General features: G+C 40.2%; 1 protein-coding gene across 12 annotated transcripts in view; it reads right to left on the bottom strand.

Annotated features, from left to right (window-relative positions):
* The window catches only part of KALRN (kalirin RhoGEF kinase), a 502,548-nt gene that overhangs the window by 222,903 nt on the left and 252,229 nt on the right, over positions 1-27,416 (bottom strand). For all 12 annotated transcript variants that reach the window (XR_007632104.1, XM_050340466.1, XM_050340467.1 and 9 more), the window contains exon 10: positions 8,080-8,202. Coding sequence is in view for 11 of the 12 variants with exons in the window: in XM_050340466.1 (XP_050196423.1) it covers positions 8,080-8,202 (123 nt within the window). In the remaining variant the exon portion in view is untranslated. The remainder of the gene's footprint in view (positions 1-8,079; positions 8,203-27,416) is intronic.

The following is a 27,416-nucleotide window of genomic DNA, read 5'->3' as shown; positions in this document are numbered from 1 at the left end:
TTTAACAGTGTCTGTAAAGCAGCTTATTTTTTATTTGCACCAATGTTCCAATCTGGCTGGCCCGGAGCAGCAGCACAGCCATGGCCAGCTCCTTCTACTGCCCTGGAACAGAATCAGAAAGCAAAAATGCTGCTGTGTTTCACACTGTCACTTTTCTCCCCTCGAGCACCCTCACTATCAATAGCTACAAAAAATTGAAGAGTACCAGTCCACCATCATTACAAATGAGATTTGGACATTGCTGCAATTAATCTTCCAGAATCAATAGGTACAGTTTGATAACCCACTGACCTGTCAATAAGAAGAGCACAAAGTAAAATGACCAGAGAGGTTCAAAAGCCTTTAGATGGTGATGGTTTTCATCAACATAGACAGGACAGTCAGAACAGAAGGGCTCATGCAAGCAGGTATATTGCCGATTTTAAATACCTTTCATTTCAGCTGTAGGTTTATTCAGTTGAAGCATCAGTACCACATTCAATGTATTTTTAGTACATGGTCTATATAACACACAGCGTCAGAGTTTTCCAATGTTCTCTTTAAGAAGTTTGGGGCCTTGAAGAAACAAATTCCAGGATTTTTCTTCCTTAGGAAACATTGTCTGTCTTTTCTGATTCAAAAAGAAATTAATTCTAAAGTCTCAGAATTCCCCACACAATAGAAATTCTATTTTCCAGAACCTCTAGAAATAAAAATACATATTTCTTAAATAGCTTCATTGTCTCCCTGTCTGCCATGGGAACAGAATTATGCATTTATAGGCAAATTAAAGGAACATATTTTAAGGACACAAAAATAAACCTACCCAAATAAACCAGTGATAAGAAGCTAGCTCCTGGCAATTGTAAAAAATGCACAGTGTTGCCAAGCCTTGAGATTTTATATGGAGCATTTAGATAGTGAATCATGCTGAAGGAGGTTTAATGAAAAGATCCAGCTGTCAAGTGATTTTGGAAGAGAAGAAATAGAAGAGAAAATCACTTTGAGCTGGAGGAGAAATACATTGACATTCGGAGACATGGTATAATAGGCACAGCTCTTCACATGGTGGCCAGGAAGATTTCTATACTATTATAGAGCCTGCCTAAAAACAGGTCCCCCACTACCACTAGAACATGGAGTACCAATGGCTACCAGTTCAATTCCATTGCTTCCAGCAGATCAGCCAAGGTGCTGTTTCAGCAGCCCAGGCTAACAGAGTCTCCATGGGCACGTCTCAATTATGCCATGGAGCATGGTCCTGATATCCATAGTGTCTGAAGAGTATCACACTTCCTCAGGGAAAAAACATGACCTGCTTCTGACTTGGGTCTGGCAGTCAAGTCTCCCTCAGCACCACATCCAACACAGGCACTCTGCTCAGCCCTTCCCAGCCTTTCTGGTTCCTGGCTCAGGCTGTGCAGGACCAATTCAGTATCTCTGTCCTTGCAATGCAGGTATGTCCTGAGTCACCCACAGGCTTTGAGACTTCCTGCACAAAGTTACTCTTTTGCTTCCATGACAAACCATCTGGCTCTTCAGCACGCAGTTAGAAGGTTTTGGGTCCAGAAGTCCCAAGATAACCTCCACAGACAGCCCATATATTGGCAGGTTCACTGATCTCTGCTGCCTGTGACTGCCAGATGCATCCTGCTGCTGACCAGGAGATGAAATCAGGAATTCTGGAGCTCCTGTACTGTGGTACAAAGGCCTGTGTAATCTGCCACCAGTGTAGAAGTGAATACATTTACATAAATGAACAGGAAAAATGAAGCTTATAGCTTCAGAACTTTCTAATGGCCATGCAAAGGATGACAAAAATAAGAGTAGGCCTGATAATTTGGTTGCCTGCCTCATGCTTTTGTTCTTTCTAAAAAGATTTGGCATTACTGAAAGCACAGTTATTATTGCCAACTTTGAGCATATTTCTTACCAGGTTTAATTGTCTGCTTTCGCCCTGTTTTGGCCTAATTATTTTATATGTACATCGGACTTCCATCACCCAACCCAAAGGTAAAAACCCAGTATGCCCAGCAAGTCATTCCTTTCAACAACCAGGTAGGTCACAAAATTTTAAAAAGTGAAACAAAATAACACAATACTAATTAAAACAACCACCCAGGGACAATGCTTCCTAAGTGCTTATTGGGCTCCTAATTTATTCCTAGATGTTTTACATCAGTACTGAACTTCATGCCAAACTTCAGAACAATGACATCCAACAGAGCTGGAATTTGTATGGGAAAGCACTAGGTTTTTATTCTGAAGGCCAAACAAGTAGCTGTTTGCAATTCAGAATTTGGCCTGACTATTCAATTTCCACACTTAGTTTTAAAGCAGTTCAAGTAAAACTGTGTGGGACTGAGATATCACAGAATACTGCTTTTACCTGCAGGATTTCTTACTGAATCCACTCAATATTTCACAACAAAAAATATAATCATATTTTTTCAATGTACTTAAAAGTTCATTTTTATCTGCAAGAGCTTTTTGAAAACTCTAAACTGACAGTATTTTAGGAACAACACAATGGAGTAAGGGAATACTTCAGGAACACTGGAGAACAAATTACTTCTCAGATGAAGAAAATCACCTGATCTTTGATTTCTTGTACCTGATACAGGCCCTTGGCTTTCCGGTCTCTTTGGAAAGCCTTCCCTTGCAGGAAAAACATTTGCCTCCACAAGACAAATAAAAGGAAGAGCTGAATCTTAAAAGAACAATGTATATACATATAAGGTTAACTTTGATGATATGAAGTCAGTGTTCAGGTGTTTAATCATCATCTTCCAAAAGCTGTCTCAGAGGAAGGCAAGCGTGGATACCTAAGAACAGGAGAACTGAATGGCGTCCCAAATGTCACACTGCAAAGTCCAGCATTTTTGATCACATTTTGTCTGGCTCTCCTTCTTTGTAGTAACTAAGGAACAGTCCACTGCACTGGCATGTATACCTGGCAAAATGGATCCTGTCAAACTTTCAGAGTCAGGAATAGAGGATCCAAACGTTCCAAATCAAAATTCTTTTAGTTACAAGGCCTGAATCAAGAGCTGCCATGCTGGGCACACCCCATGAATTTTGATGGCCACACACAGCCTCCAGTCAGCCTTCTTATGCGTTCGATAACAAGGGACAGCCGCACACATTTTAAGCCAAGGCTGTTCAGAACACATGCTTTGTTGTGTGCAGGAGCTGTGATCTTTTACCTTGTAAACATCAGTGGTTTTGGAAAACACACGCACTGTTGCATGCAAACACACACACAGGTACCAGATACAAAACCAGTTATAGCTGTGAGCTTAATGTGGCCCAAGAGCAGCTCCATAGATCTGAGAGCAGATTATCCCATAAACACAGATCACAACCACCACCTTGCATTAAACCAGGGATCGCCCAGAACTGCATTTTAAAAAAAAAGAATAAAATATTTAGAGGGTTGTTTTTCTGAGTGACCTTGAACAATGTGGGTTTTGGCAGGGGTGGGAGAACACCATGGGATAGCAAGCGAGCCAGCTCCCTTCTGCTTCATTTCACTCCGAGACAATGTTTGGTTAGTTTGGACGAGGAACACCGGCTCTGTTTACCATTAGAGCTAAAGGCTTTAGAGCGCACTGCGAGTGCCATCTGCAGGTTGAAATCAGCACTGGTGGGCGTTCGCCTGCCAAAATGTGGATAAACCTTCCCGATAAGAAATCTTAACAGCGCATCTGATGGAAAAATCTCATAAAGGCAGAAAGACTAAAGAAACGCTCGTTTCAGGTCATTCAAAGCACGAAACCACTCAGTCCTGTGGCAGCAGAATGCGAGGGATTAAGGGAGAAGTTTCCCAGTATCTTTCCTAATTCTGCACCAGCACAAAGGCAGCAATGCTCTTTGTGAGCAGAGGAGGATGCTGAGAAGGCCACCTTAACCCTCTGATTGCTGGGAATGCCAGAAAGAGGAAAATGATCTGTGGCCGCTCTCTTCATCTACAAAGAAGGGCTTCCAACACGTGCAGCTCAGCTTGATGGTGTTGAAGTGTTGGGAGACTTTTCCAACTGGAAGGCATGATGTTTTCAGGATAAGAGCCCTGAATAAGGAAAAGTTAAAGAGTCTAAAATGAAATTATCTTTGGATTTTCAACCATGACTGGCTGGACTGTGGTTATATGGTTTGCACAAAATAATTCCAGCCAAGCAAAGAGCCCATCATTGGAACACTGTAGCTACATTCAGAGTGATGGTCCTTTGGTCATATCTCGACTACTAAATTTCACTGCATGGTAGGCACTGTGCTGTGCTGAGGTTGGCATTTTCAGGGTGGCAGCCTGTGAACAGTATCAGCACTGCCTGAGAAACAGTTGTAGGTATATAGAAGATAACAACCTCCCTCCCAGGAGCTCAAGGTTTTTAATCCAAATTCAAACATTTGCCATCTGTCCATTCCATGTAGGATAAATGTGGTCAGAGAAATTGCCAGGGCTTTGTCTAAACAGCAGTTATGAGAGAAGGAGCCCCCAAATTATACTTCCTATTGCCCACAATACAGTGCTGTAAAATCACTGACATTTTCCGAGCACAGCTGTATATAGGGAAGTGATCTATCTGGGCCATGCCTGACTGAATCATTACATCCAGATGTATCAATCTGCAGAGTTTCTAATCAGACATAGAGGGAGCACATTCCACCTCTCAATCTAGTGCCTTGGCAGGTCAGTCAATCAGAGCATTTCTCAGCACAGCAATCCTGGATACACAATTCTGCTTTACATGCAGACAGGTAAAAGCAGGCATGTTTTGCCCTTTTTTGAAAATATCAAGAAAACTTATGAAAATTGCTTCTAGTCTGACCTTTGTAAATGCCTTCCTGAAACAGCAGGAGATAAGACCAAATATATCAGAGCCAAAGGAAAGTATATTTTGGAGAACAGATTTATAATGTATCGAAGGCTAAGTGTTTTTATCAGAGAATTGCCAATGGGAAATACTATTGCTTATACTGTCAATCTCACCAGGTCTGTCAGGATGACACTTTATTATTTACTTTTCTTAAGGAAAAAACCTTGAACTCTTTTTATTGCCATTAATGTTATCAATTAACATCCTGATGAGAGGAATGGGCAAATTCGATGGTTTGGTTGAGAATGTTAGCACATGTGCTTTATTATATGGCTATACTGGGAATATGTCCTGCCAGTCATCCACCCTAGCCATGGCAAAGATGTTTGATAGCTTGAGAAAAATGGCAAATATTTAAACTTAGAATTAATTACCAACCAGCTCCAAGGAGTTAAGCATCAAGAAGGGAGTTAAGAAGAATAAAAACTGGTCATAATCAGAGCAGGGAGGAGATTTATTCCCCTAAATCGACCCCACTAGAAGCTTCTGCAAGAGAACTCCAGGTGTGACAAATTTATGGCCCCCCTCTTACCCTCACTATTACTCTTTCCAAAGCAAAGAGTATTATATTCTCAAGTCCTTGACCTCAGATAAAGCCTGAGATTCCTTTCACTTCCCCTCACTGCATGTCCCCGTGTCCATTTGCCAGCACCACATTCCAGTGTCACACTGCAGACAGGCCTCATAAATTAGCAATGATATTCTTGTGAATCCACCAGAGGAAACTATTCCTGTCAGAGCTGTTGGGATGTAACCAGGTTCAACTTGTGTCAATTATTTCTAATTAGGAGGCACCATAAACTTCATTCTCAGAGTGCAGGAATGATCATGACTGTTCTCAGCTGTCCAGGCAGAGCAATGAGACGCTCATTGATGCTACCACATAGGATGTAAAGGAATCAGATTCAGAGGAGCCCAAGAGGTTTTATAACCATGCAAACTACGTTTTTCTCTTTCCTCTCCATCCCCCTCCTTTGAATACATGCAGTGAGCCAGTGAACAAGATTCATTTGCTCTGAATTTGGCCTCGTGAAGTGAAAGGAAATGTGTCTAAAGTTATTCACAGACAGACATGCTGAAATAATATTAAAGGACTAACAGATGGGTTAGGAAAGTCTTTAGTGAAATAATTATATTCTGCCTTAGTACCTACACATGCAAGCTGCACATGTGTAAGGTTCCTCAATCCTGATGAGATGTATCTCCTAATTACATCAGCCAGTGGAGCAAGCCTTAAATGAGCTGTTGTTTCCACGTGCAGACAGTTAAATGACTTGTTCTCATCTCTATTGTCAAGACCATGTTACTTTTCTGTCTTTTATCACCTGTTCTTAATTTTTTTCCTACATCTCCAGTGAAATACACTTAGAGAGGAGGTAAAAAAGAAAAAAAAAATGCTAATCTAATCCAGAAATAAGAGATGTAACTGAAGTTATGAAGCTAATGTATCAGAGGAGGGAGATTTAGAAAAGATTAATGCCACAAAGAACATGAAATCACCCCGTTTCAGCTCCTTTATATTCCATGATCTTCATTTTCATTTGCTAACCCAGGATGGTATCCAGTAACAGCTGACTCAAGCACATATTCTGAAAAGGCATCTAATGTTGATTTCAGGATGAAACCTCACACCAGGAAACCTCACACTGGATGAGGTCTTGTAGAGCCATAGTTTACAACCTCCGGCCTCAGGTCCATTTTAATAAATTTGCAGATTTAAATTTTCAGAATTTCAAGCCTGTTACCAGAAGGCTTAAATCCACAGGTGGTCCCATGAAATTTTAGAAACCAACCAATCTAGAACTGCTGCTCTCAGGCTGTGTGATTTGTCAATGCTATGTAAAGATTTCCTATCACAGCTGAAAGGTAACACCAAAGTTCATTAGCAAGCCGTGCAATTGGATACTCCATCAAGAGCTGAACATTTAATTTGAAGAAGAATGTTGGCAATCTGAATTTCCAGCAACACAGATAAGAAAAGACATTTAAGGGATTGGTGAATGAGAACATGCTAGCAGAATTAAATATGTTTAATATGGTAAAGAGGCACATAAGAGAAGACACGCCAACATTCTAGAGATATTTCAAGGTTATTAATTCATCCCTTTTCCTGGTATTTATCTCCTTAAGAGGGATAAATAAGACCAAAGGGATATAAACAGGGGAATAATAATAAAAAAAAAAGAAGAGTGAGAAAAATATAAATTGAATATGAGGGAGAGGAGAAAAAATAAATATTAAGTCAGTAGCTGCCATCAGGCAGGAAATATTTTCCCTGATGAAACAGTGAAAGAGGTATGTCCCTATTACTGGAAATATTTTAAACTAAACTAGGCCATCACATGGGAATGGTTCGACAGAAAAACAAAACAAAAGTCTTGTAAATTTTTGTCTTAAGACACAGTGAAACATTTGAGCAACAACCTGCCTCGTGTGCATCAGCAAGATAAATCATTTGATACGTTCTACTTTACACAGATCAATCAGGATTTTAATGGAAATACCTAAAGCAGAAGTACCATTACAGATTATCAATTACAGATAGAGGATGATTCAAATCTAAGCCAAAATGTTGTAACATGATCTGACAGCCAGGATAATTTCTGGCCATGGATACTTAGAGAAAAATAGGATGGACAGACAGAAGGAAGAAAGGAAGGAAGGAAGGGAGGCAGGAAGGAAGGAAGGTCTACCTGTACCAATTGACTCTCATTCCAAAAGCATTAAAAATTCCTTTCCACATAACACAGTACTCTCAGAAGGAGTGGAAGGGCAGTTGCCCTCACTGCAAACACACTCTAGTGTTTGCCTTGCTTCTTGGCTAAACTGCTGCTTCCCACCCTATGCTCAAGGCCCTCAGTCTCCACTGCAGTTAAAATTGCAGAGCAGGAGTTACAACTGATTTTTTATCAATCTCTCTCATAAACCATTCTCCTCTATGTCTCAACAATTTGTGTTACTTTCCTGTAAACTGCTTGCAATTTCTCATGGGCTTTGAGACCTTTAAATGACCCAATGTGATGATTTTCTGATCGTAATTCCTGCCGCTGCCACGCTCTGCAGAGTGCATGCTGACTTCCAAACCTCGGAGACAGGATCCTGCTCAGCTCCAAACATTTTAAGTGAGCAGCTTGACCCAACACAGCAATAGCTTTTTCTCAGTGTACAGAAGGAGTAACAAAAATCACTCCAGACAGCAGAAGTCTCCAATTTAGACTCTTACCTGGGCTACCTCTTCAAAATCATCATGTCTTTTCTGCAGCGCACGTGCTCTGTGTAGGGACTTCCCCACGCCCGTGTGTTTGCTCAGAAAGGCTTCCCCGTGATTTTCAATCCAGTCCAGTACCTGCCAAAAAAGAAGAACATCCAGTTACCTCTCCTGTCTCAGCAGCACAGAGAAATCCTGTGAGGATGAGGATAGAACAGCTGCAGAGGAATGCTCTGTGCTTGCTATGGCTGAACACGCGTAGATCTGTCAAAGTCCGTTCCACTACACAGAAGATAAATGTTTATAGATGCTACTGTAAATTAGGTTTATTGAATTTTTACTATTCAATTTATTTTGAAGTGTAGCTTAGTTATTTGAGCCTGGCAGATATTAAATATTTACTTTCACATAAATGAATTTTGGGGAATGGGAATCAGAAATCTGGAATCTTTTACAGGAAGTACCCTCCTCTGAAGAGCTCCTTGAGTAAATTGAAAACCAGCAATAACTGATTTCACATGTCAATATGAGAGTGAGTACAAAAGCACGGGAGAAGGATCAATTAAAATCTATTTTTATGTGAGGAGAAAGCATTATCAGAGAAAACAGAATGAAAAGGTTAAGAAACCTTCACTGCAGGCCATAAAATATTGACAGTGTGCACCCTCCAAGGCTTTTGGGTTTTGAGTTCCAAATGTTACTGATTCTTATGGAAAAGTAGGGTGACAAATCTGATATCCTAAGAGTTAAAGAGGATCTTTTAAAAATAGATAATTTCTATGTGCACTACCCATGTGGAGTTTCTTCTCACAATAACACCGGCACTAAAACTTAGATCAAACCTGCTGGGCGTCTACTGCAAGCTGGAAAAAAACCAATTTGATCATATATGCTTGGGGAGTTTAAGGAGGTGATGGCCACACTTTCTATATCCCTTTCCCAATACACAGAAGTTAAGGGAATAAATAGTACTGGATCAGCACTGGTATTTCTGTAACAGCAGCAAGGACTTCATCCAGTGAAGGAGCTCTGCACTCGCAGTGAGTTGTGGATCCTCACTGCTACTGATGCTGATGGACTGGGAGACAACAGCTGGGATTTCTGTCACACAAGGGATAAGACACTGCAAGCATCCCCAGGATGGTGATACTACCACAGATATTACTGATTAAGCCCAGAAACCTAAGACTAGAAAAATGGCAGATGTAATTATTTTTTAATTATTATTTCAGGCAAGTAAAACTATTTCACGGTTTGGTTGTACAGAATCTAAACCACCTGGGCTCTCAGCATTTTCTGTATGTAGATCCCAAGCATATTTTTATAGGAAGTTCTAAGTACAAACAAAGCTTTATACACATATACTTAAGTTCCAACCCTATTTTTTTTTCTGGGAAAAGCATTTTTTAATTAATACCCTGTGCTTACAACATATTTTTCATCCACAGAGTACAAATAATTACACGAAATGGGGTATCAAACCACTTTATGTCCTGCAGGGACAACACATACTTGTCACAAGTCACACTATGGGTATGAGGAAGCAGGACCAGATGTGTTGGCAGTTCAGTCATTGCCTCCTGCTTCCCTTTCTCTGACCACTTTGTCTCCCATTAGCTCTGGATAGAGAATCCCAAGTACATTCCTTCAAACTGTTTGACAGCCACATGCCAACCGGTCTGCTAAGAGCTTTTCTGCAATATACTTTTGACCAGGAATCTCTGTATAACTTGTAATAACAATTATTGGAGGGTAGCCTTCTAGCAATTGTGTCATGAACACTCTGCAAATAATTCCATTAACAACCTCTTTCCTCCTTTCAGTAGTTTTCAACTTATCCATTAAAAATGGAACAAGATCCAAATTCAAGTTTGGAAAAAATCTCATCTAATATTGCTTTTTAAATGGCAAATGGCTTTAATTTAAACAATGTATCATATTAAATTAGTGTGCAGTATGTGCTTTCTGTTTATTAATAATTGATAGCCACTCACTGTAACTACAGGAAACTATTCCAGGAATTTTTTCATGCTTGTAGTATTGAAGTAGTAATTACATAATGATAATTTTTTTTATCTGAACCAATGTTATACTGGCCTGTTTTAGTCACTATTAGGTGACTGTCGACAGGAATTGACTCTTCCATTTTATAAACAGATGTTTTATTACACGCCTCAATCCAGAGTAAAAAATAAATCACATGATACCCACTTTTAACAAAGATGAAAATGAAGAAAATTAATCTAGACCAGAGTATTGGCCAAAATATGGATACTTTACTCTCAACAACAACAAAAGCCAAAAAATCAAACAAAGTGATAAAACATATATAGGTAATAAACCTTTGTTCCAGGACTCATATAAGAGCTGGCAACTCCTGCAGCAATGTCTTATGTTGCACATGGGAAGCTATTCCATACTGCTTGACATTCCTCTACCATGAAGGTTTCCCTCCAAAGTTATCTATGCAGGTATTGATTAGGTTTCCAAATCTTTTAGCTTATAAATTTACATATAAAATGCTCCTCGAGGTATCAAAATTGTATATCCACTTAATAAATCAAATACTCGTGAGCAGACAAGATAAAAAAAAAAATCTAGAAATCATCAACTGAAGACACTTGCTGTGACACCCTATTTGATTACTTCTGTCCTATGTCATTTCTCTGCTCAGATTTCATATACCCTTCCTTCTCTTCAAAAAGTTGTGGTTTAAATCATTTTATCAAGTCCTTTTTTCTGCTGTAACTCCCTCGAGAAATAACTACAAATAATTACTCTCAGAGAATAAATTCTCAACAGCATGTTCTGTGTCTCAGAAAACCATGCTAACATATCTGACCACTCCAGTGTTCAATGAATTTGTTTTCACAACCATCTAGTGAAATACATAAATGCTATAATTTCATTTTGCATAAAAGGAGATGAAAATACATATATTGCATATATATAATATACACACATACACACACACTCCCCTATATATATAAAGATTAAGTGAATTGCTGAGGTGTCCCAGAAAGCTGGCAAAAGACAGGATATTAGGATGAGGTTCTGATAATCTGATAGCCCTAATTAACAAAACAATTCTCAGCATTTACTGACGTGCTAAAAAAAAAAGTGCTTCTCCTTATATAAAGCACTTGCATCTAATAAGCTCACAATAATTTGCAAACATGGAGAAATATCACATTTTCGTTTCCATTGTACAAGGCACAGAAAGTTTGCACTCAGTGAGGAGTTGAGGTATGGAATAACTGAGGTATGGAATAACAGTGAGGAAAGCAACAGCAAGAACATAAATCTGGATGGACACAAAGTGCTTACTCTCCAGTGCAAACAATGAGAAATGTTAAGCAATTAGTCTGTGGCAAATACAGGAACAACTCTGAAAGGTCACAGTTAAACTTGAAATCGCCAGCACTTGTAAACATCTACAAGTCAGCGAATTTGGAGAAATTCACGCTTACTCTGAAGAAAGGAAATGTCTTTAGAACAGCATCACTGTGTAATAATTCAAGATAAGCATTTAACATTTTAATTGAGAGCAAAGACTGTGTAAGTTACTCTACTGCTGAAAATTAACATCTTGAGATACAGTTAGCCACTGAAGTTACAGTAACTTAGTTCAAATAATTTAATTACTCCTTAAAAACTTAAGGAGCTTGAAGATGTCATTAAAATGCATTTAAGAGTGTTTCCCAAATTGCATCTTCAAATTTCCTAATTGTCCTTTATTGCTAACCTATTTTTTTTTTCTAGCTAGGAAAAGGTTGTAAGTCTTGAGTTCTTTGGAATTAAAATATTGTGCTACAGATCCATCATCTGAGGTGTTTCTTGAAACATAAAATTTATTCTTTAGCTCCAGTATATCCCAACTCTCTTTCTAGTGTGTATCTACTACTGTACTCACACTAGTTTGAAAGCTACTTGAGACAAGGGGCAGGATCTCCCTTCTGCTTGGCAGCTCCTAGCACAGGAAAGCCTGATCCTGCCTGACTGCAATTTGAATCCAGGCTAACCACTGCTCTGTGGACACATTCCCCATGTGGGCAGCATTTTCCAACCCACGCTGCTGTCCATTAGATAATCCTGCCTTAATAAAACCATAACTGACTTCAAACTTCAATACACATCTCCAAGCATGGTTGCAGTTATCCCTGGAATCACCTAGGATGCATCATAACTCACAGGCAGCTTCTGAAAGGATGGGAGGATAACAGTCTTGGTGTTCTACCCTCAGCTGTGGCAAATTCCCATCCCACCCCATTCTGACCCCATCAACACAGGTGATTTCACTGAGGTAGCTGTTTCTGCTGTTCCTCTGCCCAGTCCCATAGGATGTCCATGGGAGGAAATAAATGAGCTGCTCTGTTTATTGTGATAGTAACTTGCATGGGACTGCAGAAAGGGTGCATATGAGGCTAGGAGGTGAGAAGGTGGCTCCCTTTCTTTTCCAGATGGAGATTCCTTATACTGTGTTTAATTTCCAGTTAGCAAAAATTTATGCTGCGTCAGGCTCAAAAGCATGACTGTTTGCTGGGAGCCTGTAACAGAAGCAGAACACAAACCGAATATTCAAGAAGCCCAGCTGATGTCAGCAATGTATATTGGTGGGAGCATTGCAGGACACACACACATGTGCTAAAAAGATGTTAATCTCCCTTTCCTTTTCTTCAGCTTGTTTAAGATCAAAAGTGATAGAGGCAGTCTTTTCTTTCCATCATGATGTGCATGTCCTGTCTCCTTATCTCCTTAGGGGCACGATTGCACACCCAACAAAATAAACAGCAAACCCAGGTCACCAAGAAAATTAAATAAAACTCAGTACAGTTACAGCAAGCTGAGTGTGCTGGCTATTACAGTCATTATATGGCTGGATAACCACGAGATTCAAAATGCTACCTGGAGGAAGAATAGCCATAACTGTCCCTTTGGAATGATCTGTGTAACTGCAACAATAATAATAGTGGCAATTCAGACAGGCTTCATCTGAGCACAGCACTGGGAGGCAGGTGCTTTGAACAGAAATGCTTCCAGAGCCCTCTCCACACTCCTTTTTGCTGACAATCGAAATTCTGCCTATGGGAAGCCTGAGATCCATGGCAAAACTAAGCAGGCAAAATAAATATGGCCCAGGTGAGGTCAGGGAAAAACCTCCTTGTCAGTCCATTTGCAGGGAATGGTGACTGTATGGGATAATATAGGAGAACATGGGAAGAAAGGAATGGAAGACTGGTTTTAAAGGGAAAAGGTTGAAGAAGCAATCAGGCAATAATTAAGGAAAGTTCTGGGATGATAATTGCTCTTCCTCTAGGCTAATTTGTATGATGGGAATCTGGCAAGATGATTGCATTAGTGCAGTTAAGGTCAAGTCTTTAAATAACTTTAAAAAAGTTAATTTGATTTTTAAATAATAAAAAAAAAAAAGCAATGGGGCACTATTTTTAAAGGGTAGACTTTTCAACATAGCTCTGTGAAAGTTAAGTCTTTCTGTAAGTATCTTTCCTAATCAGTAAACATGAAAAATAAGAAACATCTCATATGTTTATCTGATTTAAATTAAAACCTTCTTGTGAAACAATTCTTTCCAAGCAAGTTCTCATGATCTGCACCCATTTTACACGAATACAAAATTTGAAAGAAGTAGTAAATCCATTACTCTAAGGAACTATATCTGTTGTTGAAGTTAGTTGAAAAATTTCTGCATTTTCACCTTTTAAACTGTATATCTTCTGGAATAAATGAATGAAGATGAAATGAGAATAACTTGGATACGAATCACAGAATCATTAAGGTTGGAAAGGAACTTAAAGATAATTGACTCCAACCACTAACCCAGCACTAAACTACGTTCCTAAGACATCTACATATTTTTTAAATACCTCCAGGGATGGTGACTCCATCACTTCCCTGGGCTGCCTGAACACTGAGGCTTGCTCAAATGCACCAGTCCTGACCCCTGCCCTCGTCCTGCAGGAGGAGATGAGAAGTGTAAGCTGGTGATTAAGATGCAGTTTGTTGTTTTAACAGTGACAGAGCTCCCCGACGTTTGCATTTGACCCAGGCCTGTGTTGAACAGTTCCATTTCCTGAGCCAGATGACCCACTGAAGAGCCTCAGCCATGGGAATCATTAATCTTTGTAACTCTAAAACCCACTGTTTTGCCATAGTGGCTCTTACAGCTAGGCTACTCTGAAAACTGAAAATAAGTTATAACATTTTATACTGTAAGCAGTAAAGAGTCAGATCTTGATCTCAAAACATCACAAACCTGGCATAGCTCAAAGAGGTTAGTTTAACTCCTTGGTAACAGAGTAGTAATAAATTCCAGAGCAATTCCACCCAATTTATTCAGCTTTAAATGAGGCGTCATTTTGAATAGGTGCATAAGCACTGCCTAACTTCAAACACATGAATAGAGCCTCTAAAATCTGCAAGGCTTATGCCAGTGAAAGGAAGCCAAGCAGTATCAAGCTGCCACCATGAGCACTTTATTGCTTGCTCTTGAGATACTATCGGCTAACTAAATTCTGGTGTGATACCAGGAATTCATATGGCACTTCAAAACTTGTGGTTTTATAGTCTCATCACTATTTCGATTCACAAGAATCAAACCTTATTTGATTACAAAGCCTGCTTTTTGTAACCAGGAAGTGTAGTTAAAAGGTTCATGTTTCAGATCATACTTTACATCCAGAGCTTACTGTAAACGTTTTGTTATACTGCACAGCAACAAAACCCAATCTTTTCTGTCAAAGCCCTTCAAGATTGTACAAGCCCAGTAAGTAGCACGTCCTGACTGTACTAGATTCTGCAAATACAAGACAGAGAATCTCTTGGCTGAAGATATTTCATTTTCTTCCAGTAGAAGAACTAGAAGCTACACATCATACATGCATTTATGAGCAACACAGTTCAAAGCAGATGTGCTCTTAGGATACTCAGGAACCACCCCCTTATTGGGAAGGAAAAGGGCCTCTAAGTGATAATTTGCACATTTGCGAGGGAGACCACTGAATCTGAGTGGAGGCAGTAGCCAGGGTGGTATTGTCAACTTGTATCCATTGCAATTCCACCTCCTGGACAATGCTGCTCTGTGCAGGCTGGCAGGGCCAGCCCAATCCCTGGCCGTGTACCAGGCCCTCCGGGACAACTTGGTGTCAGCAACAGCACCAGGGAAGACAGAACTAACACAGGGAATGGTAACAAAAACAAAACGAAAAATCCCCCCAAAACCACAACAACTCAAAGAGACTTAATAAGACCTAATCCCCTGTAATGACTAAAATGCACACAAAGTTAGATTTAAATCAGTTTCTTTTTGTATTCCAAACCATTGCTGAAAATAGAGTCCTTTTCCCTCCTATCCCTAGCCCTGTCACAGCAGGGTAATGTCAACTAAAGGTCTAGCTGAGAAAAATACAACAGAATACAAAGGAACTTATCCTCTGGCTTTTCCTGCTATTATTAATGGTTTATAATAGAACCCAAAACAAAACTCAGCCATTCTCATTTGTGTTTTTTTACCTCATAATAAAAACTGAGCTCCCTTTTTCACTTCTTTCTTCATTATAAATTTATGTTGGTGGCACAGTGAAGTATTTTTGACAGATTTTTTTAAAGATGGGGATCACACCTCATGTTTAAACCAGAAACACCATCTTTGGCTCCCATGAAATTATTTTTATTTTCAGAGGCATCTATATATGAGCCTGAAACTCAGATCTTATTCTCACCAAAAGCCACCTCAAATTTTCACTGGCTTCAGCGAACGCGGATCAAAGAGCCCACGTTTGTCAGGTTAAAAGGCAGGAACTACTCCTGAATCCAGCAGAACCTGAGTCTCTGCAGACACACCATGTTCTATTTTCCTTCTGAACACACGTAGCTCATATGACAGCCCATCCCAGGCAGCACATGTTAATGCAGGTGAGTGCTCTCCCCATGCAGACACACCCCCAGCAGAGGCGGGAGGGAGCTGAACCTTACTGTGTTTGCTCTCTTTGGTTAAACACGTCAAATCGCGCAAGAGTTTTAAGAAATAAGCAAAAAAAAGCAAAAAGGATTTCATATCTAAAGCAGACTGGAATTGGAGTGATTTGGTTCAGTGCCCAGCACTGCAGTTCAGCAAATGACTCAACGTCACTGCCTCCAATCGCGTTTCTGAAATGACATTAACCACATTTACAGATGAAATAAGCAAGGCTGAAAGAGGAAGTGCTTGGAGTGAAAGCTGCCTAGAAGTTTTTTGCAGCCTCTGGCAATACGTGGCTCCAAATTTGGCTGGGGATTCTAGGAACTTTTTCTAATGTAAGAACATACTGAAATATAAATAGTAAGCAACATCATGGCAGCTGTGCAAAAGTAAACAGGCAATCCACTGAAAGGCAGGGCTTTAAAATCAGATGTAAGCTGCTCCAAAACCTCTGAGGTATAATGGCCTAATTGCTGACCATATACCTATAAATCCTGAAATACCATAGCTTAATCTGTCCATGTGGTAATGACTAATTCATCTTCAGAAAACAATATAGCCATCCTACAAAGTTCTTCTGCATTTAATTCAGCTCATACATTAAGTAATAAGCCACTTCTTTCAAGCTGGCTTGAGAGGTGGTATATCCCACTATCACCAGACAAGCAACCTGAGGTTTCAGGGGTTTTATTGGGTGTGTTTGTTTGTTTGTTTTAAGGTGGAATTGAGTGACAGAGCTACACTCATTAACATAGTCTGAAGACTGGACAAGAAGGATGAATTTTGATTGCCTCTTCAACCCTTTCTCAGGGAGGATCTCTCTTAAAATGTTACAACAGAAAATGTTCCCTGAAGTCGGTCAAAAATTTTTTACTGCCATTTTGCCTTTCCTTTTCACCACAACTCCTCCGTGTGGTATGTATGTACTCAGCTGAGCCTGGGTCTCTTTCAAAAGTCAGGGAACTAATGCAGCTGCTATTAAGTATGATTTTTTAATCACTCCCTGCTTTTGCTCTCTAATTGTAGCTATTCCAAATACCACCACGTAATTAAAGAGGTCTTTTCAAAAGAAAAAACATGCAATCCCATTTACCCTTGGAGGGAAAAACAACCTTACAGACCTATCAGTATTTTGCTGCATACTGCAACTAAATTAATGAGGGGAATTAAATACAGAGCCAATTAAAACATTTTAAAAACCTTCCTTTATTCCTTTGTCTACATTCAACCAACAAAGAAGTCCCCATGAGGTCAGATTGTAGGTGTTTTTATGAGCTTTCTGGACATCATGTGAAAGTTTCACCTCTGCACAATTTCTCATTTTAACAACAAAAATCTAACCTCTGTAGTTAAAAACCCCACTAGTCTGTGAAACGGAGAACATCCACGTTCTGTTCTTTGCAGTGGGGGCAGCCTTGCAAAGCACAGCTGATATCAGTGAACACATCCAAGTAAATTACACAACTCCTGAGACAAGTGGGTCCAGAAGAGTGTCAGAGAAATCCTAAATATACAAAAATACACGCATATAGTCTTATTCACACTTCTCACTGCTTCTAGCACCTACAGAAATCCTACAAGCCCATCTGGAAACAGGACTGTAGGAGTTTATCCAGACAAGACAGTGCCTGCAGCAGGATCCTTGTTAGTCAACAGCTTCTGCAGTAGAAATCTCTACAGAATAACAATTTCCCCAGGCACCCCCTTCTTAGAAGCTTCTATTGCAAAAGTATGCAAAATAGTTATGAAAGAGCTCTAGAGGATGACTAAGTGAAAAGATCCTAAATATCTCCCATAGCAATGGCCTGTGCACCAATGAGACTGTTATCAACTTTTCTACCAGAGGCTCAAAACTTGATGGTGACCTGCTGTAGCAGTGCTCTTCCATTCCCCACCCACCTTCAAGAACTTTCACATTATTGTAGAGCTATAAACCTGGACAACAGTCAGAATTACTTGTCCGCTCCCAGATGTGCCACCCTCCCATGAGCACCACAACTGCTCACTTCATGCCATGATGAGGTACCCACTGCCTCCTGGTCCACCTTAACTCATTACCTTTTCACAGGCTTATAAGGCAAAAATAACCTTGTGTCTGCTTTCTGCAGATGGCTGTTATGCCCTTGTACAGTTCTTTACATCTATAAAGATATCACGATGATTTGAAACTGATTCACATTGGGAGATTAGTGAGAATACGATGTGTTGGAGTTCCATCCACCTTCATGTAAAGAAAAGAGTTGATCCCAGCCCTAGTAATTAGTGAGATGTAGGATTTATGTCTCTCTTGGAAACAGCACGTTCCATTCAGGGCTCTGGCAGAGCTGGCTGGGTGTAGGCTGGGCATTGTCAGAGCAGCACTTGTCCATTTCCTCTGGGCACTGGCTGAGGTCACACAGCCCCAGCTTCTAGGATGCAACCTCCCCAAAAGGGAGTGGGAATATACACATGCTTCTGCTACCCTGAGAAAGAACTTCTTTCAACTTAACATTGCTTTGCTTTGGCAAAGTTCACATTTATCAAATGTATCCCACTTATCTTTCATTTTCTTGATTAAATATTTTACTTCACAAAATTTGGCAACTGCCCCTCTAAAAACATTCCAAGTAAGAGAACAATAGACAGACAAATGAAAAACTAATGTTTCTTCCTTAATGCCTGGATTGCTACTAATGTTCCCAGAATATTGTTTTAAAGGAAATCAAAAGAAAAGAAAATATCTTCAGGTTAAAAACCTTGTTGTATTCTTTAAATGCTGAACTTCTTTTAAAGCAAATTTCAAAGCCGAGTGTGGGTGGAGAAGCTATAAATAACCACATTTGTGCATGTTCCTTCTGCACAAGACACAGAAAGTGTGTTCTGCATCAGCATAGAAAGATGCTGCTGTGCTCTGCATGAATCTTCTTGATGCTGGCAGGTAGAATATTTCTTTTGCAGTTAAGCTGCTGGTGTTGCTCTTTGAGAGTCTTTTCTCCAGCTCTCAGGAATCATACCTGGCACTTAGTTGTAGTGTGATCACTCAGCAATACAACTCATCAAATCTGTCAGTGTCTTACCAACAATAATATTCAGAAGTATTTCCTTACCTAGGACACATAGAAGGTTTTGGTTGTTGCTGTCCATAGCTCCAGTTAGAACAGTGCTTTTGCTCCTTCTGAGGCTGATACATTTTCCCCAGGTCTCCCTTTCTTGTCCCGTGTTTGTCCTTTCAGATCAGTTTTACAGGGCTGCAACTGCTGGGCCAGGCAGAGCTGGGGCCAGATCTAGTCTTAGTTCTGGGTCCCCCATCTGGGCTGTTTGCTTGGTCATAATCAGAGTTTTCTGAAAGAATATCCCAGGTCTCTCATAGCTTATGATGATGGGAAGAACATTGTCCCAGACAAAGCAAGCATTGAAGAAAAGGCAACCTGCAAAGCTCTTGATTTTTTACTCAAACAAGCCTCCATTTCCTTTTCCTTTATGGTTGCTTCCACCACTTTGGTTTATGCTTTGAAGTTCCCAGGAATAGAAATACCTGAGCATGCTCAGTGTCTGGCCCAGTTCCCTCCTCGTGCACTTACGTAGGGGATCTCTACAGCTCTTCAGTAACAACAGATAAAACAATATCCCAATTATTAGAAACCTCTTGTATGCTGAGTTAATGCTCAGGCTCTGCAGTGACCATCTGTACTGGGAATTTTATTAATTCTTCAAATAATTATTTAGCATTTTGTGTTTCCTCCTGCCTCTTGTAACTGTTTTGCTTCCCTGGTACCACACTGACAGAAAAACAGCATTTGCAGACCTGATAGTAAGAAGATACACATCCAGGACCCAGCTGATTTAGATTTCTAAGGTCATGACCTCCAAGTTGTTGTTACTAATGACATCTATGATCACAGCTAATTTTCATGTTTGTGAACACAGCATCACAGTTTTGATTTTCATGTTTGTGAGGAAAAGCTTTCTGATCCTAGAGAGAAAATTGTGCATTTCAAAGTGTGGCCCTTTGTGGCTTGTGAAGTATTTTCCTTGCATTTGTTTGCTTCGGGTTTTTTCTCAGTGGGAGGGTCCAAAATGTAAAAGGACCCCTTGAAATACAGCAGGCACACAGGAGGGAAAAGAGAAGCTACATGAGCTCTTTAGAAAAGTACATTATCCTCAAATATGTAAATAGAACTATTGATTTTAACTCTGTCAATGACAGATGTGCCTGTGGTCTTCAAGAGAAGAAACAAAACAAAACTAATAGAGAGTGGATAAAGATTCAGAAAAAAACACAACTGTTCTTCACAGTTCCAACCCTGATTTGCTTTATGGTCCCTTGCAGTGGCTCAGTTTGTAAAACAAAGAAAGAAATTCCCTGATAAATAAATGTCAGATAACAATATCATTACTTCTGTCACTAAATGCACATTTTGATAGTATCAACCCACCTAAATTGTTACTGGTTTAAACAAGATATTTAAAGGTAAGTAACAATTAGAAAGGACTGATAAAGGAAGGATGAGCTTTACAACAGACTAGTTTTTAAAGCAAGCACTATGCTCCAGGCCCTACACAGGCACTCCCCTCTGTGCTTGAGTTGTCTCCTTCACCGTAGAGGAAACTGCTGACTGACCAAGATATTAAATAAAGCACTGCTTTGGGTTACTACTGGGAGCAGATGATTTAATCATCCTGGTTTAACAAGGCTTACAATCACAGCACACAGCAGAGACAGGTTTAGTAAGAGAACAAATCCCAACTGGGATAAATGGGTCTTGGTACAGTCTCACAGCACTACAAAAAAACCTCACCAGGATGGCACAGCACTGCAGAAGTCTTAAACAGCCCTGCCAGGAACAGAGCCCTTTGGGGCTGAGCATCACACCAACAGCTCCAAAAACATAACCTTTCTCCATAGGGCTCTGACCTAATTAGAGACTAGAGGCAAAATGCAAGAGTACAAACCATGTGGGGAAAGAGAAGAAGAACAAGGATAAAAGCAGTGCATATTCTTCATCAGGGAGTTTTCTAGGATCTCTTGTCTTTTAAATAAATAGCCAGATGTCCCAAACATTTTATCTCCCAGTTCATGTGTGTCAGGCTTTGTGCAAGGAGAAAGGAATGCAGTGTAAGGCTGTGTCTGACCTGCTGGCTGCGCTCCCCTGACCAGGTCCTGCCCAGGGATTCAAGCCTGCACCACAGCTTTTCTCCTGCTGTAGGGCCACTGCAGCATCTCTTCTGCTTATGCTGCCTGTCTGTCAATCCCTGCTCAGGCAAACCAGCTGTGCTTGACACAGGGTGTCCAGGGCAAAGAAGTCACAGTTCAGCAGTGCAAGTGGGGAAAGAGCCGAGTTACTGCGGTGTGTGAGAAGCTCTGCGTGTAGCACACAGACCCCTTGCTGAGCCAGGCACTCGGTATGCAGGACAGAGCAGAGCTGAGATAAAAAGCCCAGGATGTTTGCATCATTGTGTAATCTATGGCTGATTCTTCTACATGTCACAGCAGAAAACGATCCTGTGAGGGTTTTGAGGGGTGAAAGGCCAGTGACCTCACAGATTCACCAAAGGAGGCCACGGATAACAGCAATGAGGAGCTGTTTGTAGGAGGAAGATGAATTGATAGTGACCCCAGAGTGCTGTGGCAGATTAGTCATGCAATAATAAACTAAAATATATGTGCAAGCAGGATCAGGCTTATGAAAGGCCCCTTCAATAAGCAGCAACCTTGAGCTGTTCAAGAGAAGAGAGGAGCCACCTAAATGACTCCAGGAGTGAGAGTCACAGGCAGAATGAAGGGCAGAAATGTTTGGGGACTTTCCCTAAGAGCACCTTTTTAAAGAAAAGCTCAGTTTTCTCCAAACTGAAGTTTTCTGTGAAAAACTGCTTTCTTTCTTGTTTTCCTCCTAGCTCAGTGGCTCCCAGGATATGGCATCCCATCATCCTGAACTTCCTTCTCTTCTTGTCTCCTGACACCTTGTGCACTTTGAAATCCCGTGGGGGTAAGCAAGCAGTCACAATACCCAAAACGCATTTTGATTGTGTAAAGTTACTTTTTGTTGGAGGGAAAGGGAAAATAATAATAAAAAAAGAAGTTTCATTTTGTGATTTCCCTCCCCCACAACTTTTCCTCCTTATTTGGGAAGGCAATTGTCTCAAGGTCAGAAAGTTTTATATGTTGCTGAAGCCAAAAAAAAAATTTTCTCTATCCCTCAACACACGTTCCATCTGAAAAAATTCAAAAGGCAGGAAAGAAACAAGTCAAAACAAAGGGAGTAGAAAGGTGAAAGACCAACGGACAGGCCTGAAATATGTTTGGTTTGTGTGTTTTCACATTTGAAAGACATTTCTGTTAAAAGGGAACCGTAGCATAACATAAAAGAAGTTTATAGCTGTAACAGAATACAGGGGTTTGAGCCAACCAGCTCTGTCTAAATGTGCCTGAAGGGTTACCCCAGCCCAGGCAATAGCTTCCAGAACCACGATCCAGGTTACAGCTTTTAAAAACAAGCAAGAAGCTTTTTAAGTAGGAGTTCCCTATGAGGAATATGAAACAAAAGAAGTCGCCTAAAAGTCTCCTGTGAGCTAAAACACTCTGTTTAGTCCAAAATAGCGCACAACCTCTCTCCCAAGGACAGAAATACCTGAACTGTTTCAGTCAGGTTGGTTTGGTGAGGCAGCTACAGAAACCAGGCACAGCCAACAGGACCCGCTAACAGAGCAAGGAGCTGCTGGAGAGCACAGCCCTACGGAGCAGGGACAGGGAAAGGAGTTTGTGGCATGGAATAAGGTAGAGCTGCCAGAAGGAGGAGCGAGAACTAGCAGGAATGACTAGCATGGAGAGGAGCAGCTAGCAGAAACAGGTAGTAGTGCCAGATCAACTCAACCTAAATTGGCTCTTGTTACCCAGTAAGACATAATAATCTCAAATCATGAGTGTAATTCATTACCAGAGGGGGAAAGTAACCAGCTGGCTGAGCAGCTGCTCTGTGGAGGAAAACACAGTGAGATTGTTATAGTTATACTTTGGGAACTAGATATCATTACCCTCTTTGTTGTCTGGCAAGGGTTTTTCGCACGTCAATGAAAATACCTTTTGTTGGCCATCAGTCAAAAGCAATATGAAAGAGGATTGATCACTCTGAGTGACAGGCATAGCCACAAAAAAGCTGGGAGGCCATCTAAGGAGATAATTGAAAGGAAAGATCAAGGGAAACAAATGGAGTAGAAAAGAATGACTATTTTGGATTCCTAAACCAATGCCTAAAATAGCATATTTATTTCTTAGCATAACAGATCCTTATTTCATTTTTAGATAGTCGCAATAAACCCTATAAGACACTTCCATAAGGGGTAAAACTGGAGTAGCAATGACTTTGAGAGTTTAGAGCAGGGATTTCTGAATCAGACATCCTGAGATGAAAAGTTCTAGTCATGAAGCTTTCAGTGACCTTTGGCAAGTTGCTTAACATTACCCTTTTAGAAAACCCATAATCCTGAAATGAAAGAAACCTTAATAACAAAGAAGAACTACTGTTATTATTACTTCTTAAAGTTACAGGGGAGAAACTTTTCAGAAATTCCAGTCTACCTCTATTCAAAGATCTTATTCTTCTCCATGTCCTTAGTGACAATTACTCATTCTAGCAGTTGTTTTCAAAAAATACACATATTTCTGGAAAAAACTCTATTTTATTTCTTTTCTTCACCACTGCAACCCTCCTATTTTTGTAGGACTAATCAGTAACAGACAAGCCTAATTCTTCCTCCTCCTTTGCCATGACAATAAGAGCCAAAGATGCCTTTCAGAAACAATAAACTACACATGATACTTTCAGGGATGCTGACATGCAAACAGTCCTGGCATAGAAACAGACAAGGAGGACATGATACGTAATGACTACAAATTCTGATTAAGTGTACCAGCAAATTTTAGCAGTTCCTTTAGGACTGACTTCCTTGCAGTTTTCTGCAAAGCCAATCCTGGATCAGGGAGACACTGAGTGTCTGGCAGAATGGTTAGAGGTGCTTCACACCACACAGGATTTGGGCTCTTGCATCCTAATACATCTCGCCCACCATTAGGTAGTGAACTGAAGGTCTTGTCTGAAGAGCCTACCTTATCATTATATCCCTGACAGTGAAGAATAAGAGAGGGAAGTACCCAGGGTACAATTCAGATCTTAGACAGACTGAGTCATTCTCTGAAGATGCCAGTGTCTCTCTGTTGACTATAAAAGGAGACCACGCATTAGGCTCCTGACTTGGATGATTCAGTTACACTCCTAAAGACAGGCAGGATAAATACAGACCATGGGTAGTTACATCTACCTACAGAGAACTAATTAACTGCATCTTTATATCACCTTCTCCATTTCTTCATACCATGAGTTGTTCCCTCTTCACCCACTAAAAGACAGATCCAAAACCTCAATGAGTCAATCAGCAAGATTTCAGAGGGTTTCCACGAGGCTTTCTTAGCCTAAGCTCTCAGTTAGAATCCAAATATTTGCAGTTCAAGAAGTAGCAAAACAGACCATCTGAAAGTAGTAGGTCTTGAAGGACAGACAGTGCTCTGAAGAAGAAAATCACTTTTTGACAGACAAAGGAATTTTATTTTTTAGTTCCTCTTCTCACTTCAATAGGTTCAGAGATCAAGCTGGCTGGTTCAGATTTCTACAGATCCTATCTCCCAAGACAGCTGTGAAGCTCATCAAAGTGTTCTCACACTGCTCATACATCAATGCTAAGTAAACTTCAGTTGGTAACTGAATCTGGCCCCTGAAGTTTGACATCCCTTGCACTACTGCTCTGCGTATAAATTAAAAAGTGGTCATTATTATTTTTTCATTAGTGACTCTTTAAAAGCACAAAGAACAATTGTCTGCTTGGCTTAATAACTACATAGAGGAAGAAAGAGGAAGAAAAAGACAAAGGTTGTTTCCAGATTATTTGAAGTTACACTTTAAATCAAGTTATGAAGAGGATAGTGTATTGTTAATCAGCAAACTTTAAGGAATTTCCAGAATGATATCATTATCATTTTCAGAAATTTCATTAAATGAAAATTTAAAACTATAGTTCTTGGTGATGAATTGTGGCACCAAAAAATATAGGATAATACCGGTCTAAATTTAAAAGCATTGTCAGAAGTTTAGAACAGAGCTCCCTCTCTCTCTCATGTGAGTTCGAAGTGTTTAAAGCAATTTACTTCTTAACCTGATAGCCTAAGACATCCCAGGTGTTCTTACACCATGCACTGATCACTCTTTACAGAGTGCAAATGTGACTGCCTGGACAGAAACACAGAGCCTGCCTCTGTATCAGCAGCCACTGTCTGCACGTGCTCAAGTATCAGCGTGCCAAGTATTTGCACTCTCACTCAGGAAGCTCTGCTCTCGCCCTTTGAAGGGCTGATTTCTTAGCCAGAGTTACTGGCAAAGAGGACAAATACACGTTACTTCTTTCAGTTGTGTTCTCTTCTCAAGAACCCCGTCCTGTTTGTGTTGGAAACCCTGAGCACACCCTCTACAATGGCTCCGTGTCTTCACAAGCTGAAGGAACTAGGGAAACATCCATATGAAATCACCAGAAAACAGGTGGGCAACACTCTCATTCTCCTTCCTAGCATGGCTGCCTTGTGCAGCAAATCCAACACAATCTGGTCATTGAGCAATAGGGATGGTGTAGCTGTGTAGGGTGCTCTTAATCTACTACAGTTTGCTGCCACCAGAGGTTAGAGGTATGTCTATAGCCAGTAGAAATCATCTGAAGCTCCTGTGTAATCCCGTGCTACTGAGGGTCCAAATTAAGGAATGACAGTCCTCTTTTAAGAGTTCAAAATAAGCAAATAAGTCACTCAGCAATGTTTTTGTTATTTAAATGGCCATGCTGTTATTAATTCCTTTCATAATATCTGCAGGATACTAATCAGCACAAATAAACCACCACTTTACTTTCAAGACAGAGCTGGTTACTTGTTAGTCCTCTTCAGAAGATGAGTGGGGCCACAGATCTCTTCATTGCCTGGACTTGCACTCACACTGACTGAAAATGTGCCAGTTCCTTTGTCAGGAACAAAAGGAATGGAATGAAAATTGCCCTGAAAAAGCAGTTGCCAAAATGTTTTTTATTGCATGGTCTGTGATGAAGAGTGGATGGAAACAAACAAACAAAAAACCCTTTTACTACAATTGTACCATCCTTTAGTGCATAAATAACAGAGCAGAGAAGATTTAAGAGCATAACAGGCTGTTAGAGACATACCTGGGTTTAGAAACACATGCCCATATTATTAAGTTGGTCCTTTAGAGCTCTGTAGGTAAAAGTTATATAGTGATCTATCAGAATTTTGTGGTGAGATATTTATATCAGATAATAAACCAGGACACTGTGGCCTTACCAACTGCTGGAAGGGCAAAGTTATTGAGAACAAAGGGATTTATCTCTAGGTCATGGATAACAAAAGGTTGTTTTCTCTCCTGTTGCATCCCATTGGGAGAAGGTTGCCAAGAAGTTTTAGCAGTATTGATTCCTGAGTTCCTTTTTCATTAATTTTGGGGGAAATACAAGCATAATTAGAACCTGTACTCACTATCACTCGTGGCTGGTTAGGTCATATATAGCTTATAAGCTCAGAGAATGTACAGCAGTAATACCTTGAAAATGTAAACATGTAATGTAAACAAGTGACAAACATGAAGTGCATCTCATGACTTGATCAATTTACCAAAGGAGTTGTGAAAATTCTCTAGAATGCTTTGAATTGTAATGTTTTAATTAGTGATCTGTCAGTGGTAGCTATTTACAGGCTAAATCTGCTCAGATGGCACACAGAGCATGTGATGTGTTTTTGCAGGGTGCTATGGCTGAAGTCATCTGGTAGTAAATATAATCCTGACTTAATGTTCTTTTTTTCCTTAGCAATTGTTTACGAATAAATCTCTTGTTTTACAAGACCTGGTGGAAGTATTATTATAAACAAAGCACAAAAAGATATATATAGGCTGATTTCTTTTGTCTTTGAAACAAACTATGACAGGTTGGAAACATTCAGAATGGTGGAGAACTCTTCATTGCCTTGAAGTGATCAAATGATCAAAACAACTTAGTATGCATGTGCATGTGGTGAGGGGGGAGGGGGATATACAGACCTAATCCTCTAATATCTGGTGTGAGTGCTAAATGAAACATGAACTGCCTCAAGTACCCTAGCATTCTTCTGCAAATGAACCACATAGATCACATGTATCACATGAAGTGTTCAGCATTCTCAGATAGTGTATGGAGACAGACAGACGTTGGCAGGACACTTTTCCATACAAATTATGTCAGAATCATGCCCTGATCTGTTTTCTCTGCCAGTAAAAGCCAGACTTGTTACAAGTTAAAGTGCTTGGTTATGAAGAGA

This window comes from Myiozetetes cayanensis, unplaced genomic scaffold (assembly GCF_022539395.1).
Source record: "Myiozetetes cayanensis isolate MyiCay16 unplaced genomic scaffold, myiCay2020 scf9, whole genome shotgun sequence".
Lineage (NCBI taxonomy): Eukaryota > Metazoa > Chordata > Aves > Passeriformes > Tyrannidae > Myiozetetes > Myiozetetes cayanensis.
Note: the sequence above shows the minus strand (reverse complement) of the source record. Positions and strands in the feature narration are given on the sequence as shown.